Genomic DNA, 7,418 nt, shown 5'->3' on the forward strand with positions numbered 1-7,418 from the left:
ACAGTGGCTAGTGGCAGGTCCCTGCAGGGTGGGCCCTCAGTGGACTGTGATGGGGGACCCTTCTGTGTCTCCACCAGGTAGCAAGAGATGGGGGGCTTGGGGCTGGTGGTTCCCCAATACTCAGCCAACAATCAGTGGGGTCCCAATTACTCGGTCACCATCTGGTGGGTCACAGTGGGTTCAATGGAGGGGGTAAGTGACCTCAGGGGAGACATAGGGGCTTCCAGGTGTGGACCTCCACAGAGGGACCCCAGGACGTGCACGCTGTGGGGGTACCAGAGCATGGATCGCGAAGGGTGGCTCCAAAGCAGGTGATGAGTAGGTGTGAGAACACCGGGGTCGTGGAGAGACAGACACCCACAGTCCTCGGAACTATCTTTATCAAGGCGATAACCCTGCACCTTCCCAAGTCTGTGGTGTCCACAGGCTGCCCAGAGCCCCCCACGTGGGCCTGCCTCTGCCCTGGGAGCCAGGAGGGCAGCTCGCTGGTCATGTGATCCTCCTCGGGCATGACCCACGCCCCCAACCTATGCCCCCCACTCTCTTGGTCCTCAGGGACCCTCAGCCCCACTGGGCAGGGTCAAGGGTCCTGGTTCTGGGGCGAAGTGGAGCCATCGATGTCCTGCCCCCCGATGGGGGCCAAGGTGCCTGCGCTGCGCAGCTCCCGAGCCAGCTTCTCGGCCAGTTTGCGGAAGGGCGGCCGGCGGGCGGGCTCCGCCTCCCAACAGCTGCCCATGAGGGCGTGGACGGCGCCCGGGCAGCCCTCGGGGGCCTCCATGCGGTACCCCTTCTCCACAGCCTCTGACACCTCCTTCAGCGACTGCAGACAGAGGGCACGTGGGCATGGGCCAGGGTCAGGGCCACAGCCCCCAGAACCTCACCAGACCAAGTGCTTCCCTGGGGGACCCCACTCACCATCTTAGGGTACGGAGCCCGTCCATATGAGAAGACCTCCCACAGCAGCACCCCGAAACTCCAGACATCCGACTTGCTGGAGAACTTCTGTGGGGCCCGAGATCAGGGTGAGGAGGGGCCCCCGCAGGCTCTTGCTTCCTCCAGGAAGCCCTCCTGCGTTGACCCTCTGTCTCTGGTTTCCTCTCAATGGACTCCTCCCCTGGAACCCCCCAGAGTTGTGCAGGTAGGAGGCCAGTCAGTGCTGAGCCCAAGCCTATTCTATAGATGGGGAAACTGAGACCCAGAGAGGGGTTAAAAGTAACAATTATGGGCCAAGTGATTCCTGGTGAGGCGGAGCCATTTCCTTTGAGGTTTAGAGAAATGACATGCCCAGGGTCACACGGCGGAGATAGGGCACCAATCCTGCTCCATCAGACCCCACAGCCCCAGAGGTGGTGGGGGCTCACCCCGTGTTTGAGAGCCTCGGGCGCTGTCCACTTGACCGGCAGCCGGCTTGCATCCAGCCCCTTCTGCTCGGCTTTGGCCAGGCCGAAGTCGCTGACCTTGGCCACCAGGTCCTCGGAAACGAGGATGTTGCGGGCGGCGAGGTCGCGGTGCACCAGCTTCTTGCTTTCCAGATACTCCATGCCCTCGGCCACATGCCTGGGGAGGGGGTGGGGGGCACACATGCCTGGGCCAAACTAGCCAGGCCAGGCTCCTCCCTGCCCTGTGCCTCAGTTTCCCCCTTATCTTGGAACCCCGGGAGCCCCACTCACAGAGAAAACTGTAGGAGCTGGGCAGTGTTCACAAGGGCCCGACCCCGCGTCCGTAGAAAGTTCACCAGGTTGCCCTGTTGGGGGTGTGGGAGACAGCCCAGGGACTCAAGGCTGGTCGGCTGCCCCCAGCCCCATCCCCCACCTCCTGGCCCCGCCCCCACCTTGCTCACGTGCTCCATGACGATGTACAGTCCCTGGTGCAGGATTACACCCAGGAGGCGCACCAGGTTCTTATGTTTCATCTTCCTGGGGGCCGGCATAGGGGATGAGGGTGGGGCTGGGACCCCTGACCCCAGGACCCCCAACCTCGACCCTGGGAACTCACGTCATGACGGCGGTCTCATCCAGGAAGGCCTGGGCGGTCACGTCACACTTGATGTTTTTCACGGCCACTTTCTGCCCCAGGTACTCACCCTGCAGGACGGCTTTGGGTGGGGTGGGGATGGAGATCAGGACCCCGACACAAATGGAAACAGATGGACAGGCTCCCTCGCAGTGCTCCCCATGTACACTAACAGCTGCAGCTTCCCAGACCTTGAAACACCCCCTTGTCCCTGCGGGCTCCAGACCCCCCGATCAAAGAGAGTCATCTAAGCCAGGGGTCTGCAAACTCCCACCGGGGACCAGATCCAGTCCCTTCAGCTGTCTTTGCAAGGCCCTGGGGCTCGGGATGTTTTTTTTTACATTTTTAAATGATTCCAAAATAAAAACAAGATGAAGTTGTAATGGTCACGTCCATTCACTTACAGATTGTCTGGGGCTGCTTTCCTGCTACAAGGGCAGGGTTGAGTAGTTGTGACAGAGACCATCTGGCCAACAAAGCTGAAATATTTACACTCTGCCCCTTTACAGAGACTTGCTGACTCCTGACCTAAGCCCCAGAACCTTCCAGAATAATGATTTCAGGAATGGCATTCCAAGCAGAGGGACCAACAGTGTAAGAGCCTGGAAGTGTGAGGGAATCACTAACATGTACTGGGTGCCTGTTTCAGTCAATTCACTTCTCATGGCAGCTGCCATTATCCCCCCTTACAGAGGGGGAAACTGAGGCTTAGAGACAGGAGTGGCTTGTCCTCACTCACACAGCTATGTAGGTAGTTAAGAGTGGATTTGAATTCAGCTCTGTGACTCCAAAGTCTCAATCCGCACCCCCACCTTCCTTCGGCCCCCTGGCTCACTCACCTCCAAACTCCCCCTCTCCGATCTGTGCTCCCAGCGTCAAATGTTGCAGGTTCAGTAACCAGCCAGCTATAGGGCAAAGACCCAGTTGGAAGGGGGACAACCTCTCCCAGTGCCTCCCATCACGTTCCCCCTGGTGAGAGGCCAGGTGATGTCCCCCCACAGCACCCCAGCCAAGGACACACATTCGCTGGGGGGGATGCTGTTCTCAGCAATGCCCCAGGGCCTGTCTGAGACACCCCACTCCTGGTACTAATTATTGTTGTAAGCACCAGAACTATCTCACGCTGACCTGAGCAAAAGAAGTGTACAGGAGGGATAAAGTGCAAATGTTTAAAGCTGGGGTCATGGCTCAGACCCTCAGACCCCAGCCTAGCCCTCCAGAAACTCCCCATTGAGCCTGGGGGCAGTGCCTGGAAACCCTTCAGGTTTCAGAGATGGGGGCTGCCCTTTTTCTTCCACTACCTGAGGACCTTGTGTCCTTCCAAATACCCTGCAGAGGCTCTTCCCTTTACAGTCCTTACCTCTGACCACCCAGGAACAGACCCAGAGCAAAAAATACAACAAACATAGAGACTGGCAAAGGTTCCAGAATCTTTCAGGGCTCTGGCCTCCTGGACCCCTTCTCTCAAGCACTGCTGCGTTCTCCCCTCCACTCCGCTCTATGATTAGTCAGGATGACATGTCTCCACTCAGATGCCACTCTGGAGACATCCAGAGAGACAGACATGATAATCAGCTTCAAAAAGACTGTAGGGGTGGCCATGGGGTGTGAAGGGAGGCATTTGTTTTTGGTTTTGAATATTAAGGATTTCACTCCTCAGGGGCTGGAAAAGTATTTCAGGTGAAGAGAAGAGAATGCACAATGGCTCAGAGGCAGGAAGGAAACAAAGACTAACACGACTGATGCAGGGGCTACATGTGGATGAAGGACTTTGCAGATGAAGCTGGAAAGGTGGCTCAGGCAAAATGTGTGCAGGTTCCAGAAGACAGTAGAGCTGCCGGGCCTCCCTCCTGGGAGCCACAGAAGAGTTTTAAACAGGGGAGTGACATGGATGGATTTCATAATAGAAAGATGTCTCAGGGACCTGTGCAAAGGCCAGGCTGGAAGGGGGACTCCTTCCACAGAAGGCAGTCTTTTTTTTTTTTTTAAGATGACCGGTAAGGGGATCTTAACCCTTGACTTGGTGTTGTCAGCACCACGCTCTCCCAAGTGCGCTAACCGGCCGTCCGTATATAGGGATCCGAACCCGTGGCCTTGGTGTTATCAGCACCGCACTCTCCCAAGTGAGCCATGGGCCGGCCCTCCACAGAAAGTAGTCTGATGGGAAGGCCTGAAGCTGGGCTGGGACAGGGGCTGCAGGGCTGGGGGGGAGGACCAGATTTAACTGGTGTTAGGAACCTGGCCATGGAGGGGATTTGGGAGGGTGGGGTGGGTCCGTGTTTCTGGCTCAGGTGACATGGAAGAGGATGGCCATGTGGCACAAGAAGCAGGTGTGGGAATCTATTCAACACAGGGCTAATCTGTGTCTGTGGGTGACCCCTGCCAGACCTAAGGAAGCTCAGGCCTTCTTTTGAGCCCCGCAGAGCCAGGCACAGGGACATGCTCAGGTGATCCAGCCTCAGATAGGGCCTCAGGCTCTGCCTCCCGAGGCTGGGCAGGGATGGGGTCTGCCCCCCTGCGGTCTGGCCCTACCCTTGGCCAGCTCCTCCTCCGCAGACTTGGTGCCCTGCTTCCTCTTGGGCTTCATGAGCTTCGTGCAGATGGCCCCCTTGTCCCTGCTGTAATGCTGCAGGCAGGGGAGGGCAGGCAGAGGCAGCCGTGAGCTGGACCGCAGGGTGCAGGAACTCCTGCATCCCATCCCCTTCTGGGTCCCACTGGGCAGGGTGGGCAGAAGCCGGGGGGGGGGTTGGTCCCCACTCCACGGTGGACTGGTTTCCATGGGAACAAGAAAGGATACAGGCTAAGAGGAAACGAGAGAATCATGGTGGGGGCTACTCTGGATTGGCATCAACTTGGAGGCTCCTGGGTGTCCCCAGATGAGTCACCCCAGTCCCTGAGGTAGAATGAGGATGACTCGAGCCACCTGTGGGGTCGGGGCTCTATGAGGATCAGCCCCTCCATCTCTGCATTGGGGAGAATTCTACTATGGGGGCCTGTGTCTGCCCAGCTTCCAGGAATGGGATGGGAGCCTTGGGGGACACAGGGACCAGCCCCTCCATCTCTGCACTGGGGAGCAGGCCTCTCTGGGGTCCCCGTGCTGCCCAGCTGCAGGGACAGGATGGGGCCTGGGGGAAGCAGCGGCACCTCCACCATGTCCATGAGGTTGCAGAAGCAGACGACCTCATCGATGGTGAGGTGGCCATCGCGGTGCAGCACGCGGTAGTGGATGACATCGCGGCCGAAGCTCACACACAGCACGTAGTCGCCTGGATGTCGCACTGACTCGCGCACCAGGAACAGCCCATCCTCTGGCGGCTGCAGCTGCTGCACGGCCTCCTGGCCTGAGATCTTCCCGTGGAACCACCTGCGGCCGGGGGAAGGGGGCATGTTGGGCTGGGCTGGCTGGGCACCTCCTGATCCCCCTACCCCGGGGGGCCCTGCCCCANGAGAGGGCCTCACGCTCCCGCAGCGCGCCGGCCGCCAGCAGCCCCTCCTGCCCGCTGGCGTGGTGCTTGACACGGTACCAGCTCTTGTTCTGCTGGGGAGGGAGCGAGGGGTCGGCGGGGGGTCCCGGAGGAGCCCTCACCCCCAAGTGCACACACAAACACACGCCCCTCCGGCCACACCGCTCACCTCGCAGGCTTCCAGGATGGTGACCACATCACCCTTGCGGAAGGCCAGCTCCCCTGGCTTGGGGCGGGTGTGCTCACACTTGGTGACGCACTGGCTGCCAGGGGCCCAGCGCCTCTAGGGAGGGGGGCGAGACAGGGACAGAGGGGCGACATCAAGGAGATGCAAGGAGCAGAGGCGCAGGAGGAGAGAGAGGACAGGGGCAGAAAGAAACAGAGGTTGGGAAAAAGACCGCAAGCCACAGAGGGACCGGAAGACCAGACATAGAAAAGACAGAAGCAGGTGCAGGAGAAAGATGAAGAGGAGGAGAGAATGGCCAGGTCACAAGCAGAGGGGGCCCAGGACAGGAGGTGAAGAAGACAAGGTGACCAGGAAAGACTGGGCAGAGCTCAGCAGAAGAGGACCTCAGTCAAAGAAGACAACCCCCAGGAAAGGGACTGAGCTGAGGATGGGCTGGGGACAGAGGCACCTGGGCTCGGGCGACTCACCACTGGCATCCTGGCTGAGATGGGAGGGGGGTGCCGTGCTCAGAAGAAGCGAGGGCTCACCTGGGGAGGTGACAGAGTCGAGCTCCAGAGCCCAGATTCAAGTCAGGCTGGGGTCCCAGGGTTCAGTAGAAGGAACTGTCACCAGCCCAGGCCAAATGGGGGTGACAGCCAGGGAGGGGGCCAGAGAGAGCTCCCCCAAAGGGATCCACAGGGTGGGGCCCAGACGCTGGATCCCCAGGCTCCACTGGGAAGTGATCTTTCCCCAGGGAAGTTCCTGAGCAGAGTCACAACCATGAAATGCCAGCGAGGAAACTCAAGAGCCTCACTACACCATGGCCCCCAACAGGAAACTGAGGCATAGGGGAGGGGCAGAGCAAGTAGCCAGAGGCTGGGGCAGGCAGACTCGCCTGGTTGGGGCCTGGGAGGTGGCACGGTAGGTAGGGAGCTTGGTGCCACCTGACTGGGCCTGGTTCTTCCCCTTTTGTGGTAAGTGGGCAGCAGGACAAAGAAACAGCAGATGACTCAAGGTCATTCCCAAGAATCTCTGTCCCTTGGGTGGCACAGGGGTCAGGGCGGGGGCGGTGCAGCCCTTCTAGGCTCCTCTGGTCCTGCCGAGGCTCTGAGCCCCCAATCCCACCCCAACCCAGGACAGACACACAAGGTCCCTCACTGCTGCTGGGGTGGGGAACCCTCCCTGCCTCCCCCATCTCCCCACTGCGGGTGGCTGGGCAGTGAAGAGGGTTGGGGGCTGAGTCTCAGCGCCCCCCATGCGTCCCCCATAATCCTCCCGCCCACGTGTACTCTAGCGCATACTGATCCATGTACACATGAGCACAGACAGAAACACATGGGGCTGGGACACAAGTACCCACAAGGCACACGTCCAGCTAGAGACAGGTGTGCACACGTCCACATGTGTGTACACACGCAGAGCCGCTCGACACCAGGGAGCGTGTGCCCCTGTACGCTGCCCCCAGCGCGCGCGCACACACACACACACACACACACAGACCCCCGCTAGGACACCTGCGCGCCAGACGCCGGGCCACCCGGGCGCGCAGAGCTCCAGGCAGGGCCGCGCACACGCATCTCGGCCACACGCGCACAACCCTCCACGTGGACGCGCGGATACACATACCCGGGCCTCTTAGCCGCTCACACCCGTCCCCAGGAAAATACACCCCCCAACGCACACCCCACCCCACGCCCGATCGGATGGCTCCTGGCCACCCTAGCCCAATCCGCGTACCCGCCGCGCGCCCGGAACGCGACACCGGCGCGCACACA

General features: G+C 60.2%; 1 protein-coding gene across 1 annotated transcript; it reads right to left on the reverse strand.

Moving 5' to 3' along the window:
- Window positions 1–362: 362 nt before the first annotated feature.
- On the reverse strand, window positions 363–6,465 carry MATK (megakaryocyte-associated tyrosine kinase). Its single transcript, XM_008582890.1, is given in 13 exon segments — window positions 363–820; window positions 916–1,002; window positions 1,362–1,557; window positions 1,671–1,744; window positions 1,832–1,916; window positions 1,996–2,095; window positions 2,853–2,918; window positions 4,546–4,639; window positions 5,158–5,411; window positions 5,455–5,548; window positions 5,647–5,760; window positions 6,132–6,198; window positions 6,401–6,465. Coding segments are annotated over 13 exon segments (1,536 nt in total). The 3' UTR covers window positions 363–580.
- Window positions 6,466–7,418: the final 953 nt, after the last annotated feature.

The sequence above is a fragment of the Galeopterus variegatus genome, unplaced genomic scaffold, assembly GCF_000696425.1.
Source record: "Galeopterus variegatus unplaced genomic scaffold, G_variegatus-3.0.2 Scaffold2754, whole genome shotgun sequence".
Lineage (NCBI taxonomy): Eukaryota > Metazoa > Chordata > Mammalia > Dermoptera > Cynocephalidae > Galeopterus > Galeopterus variegatus.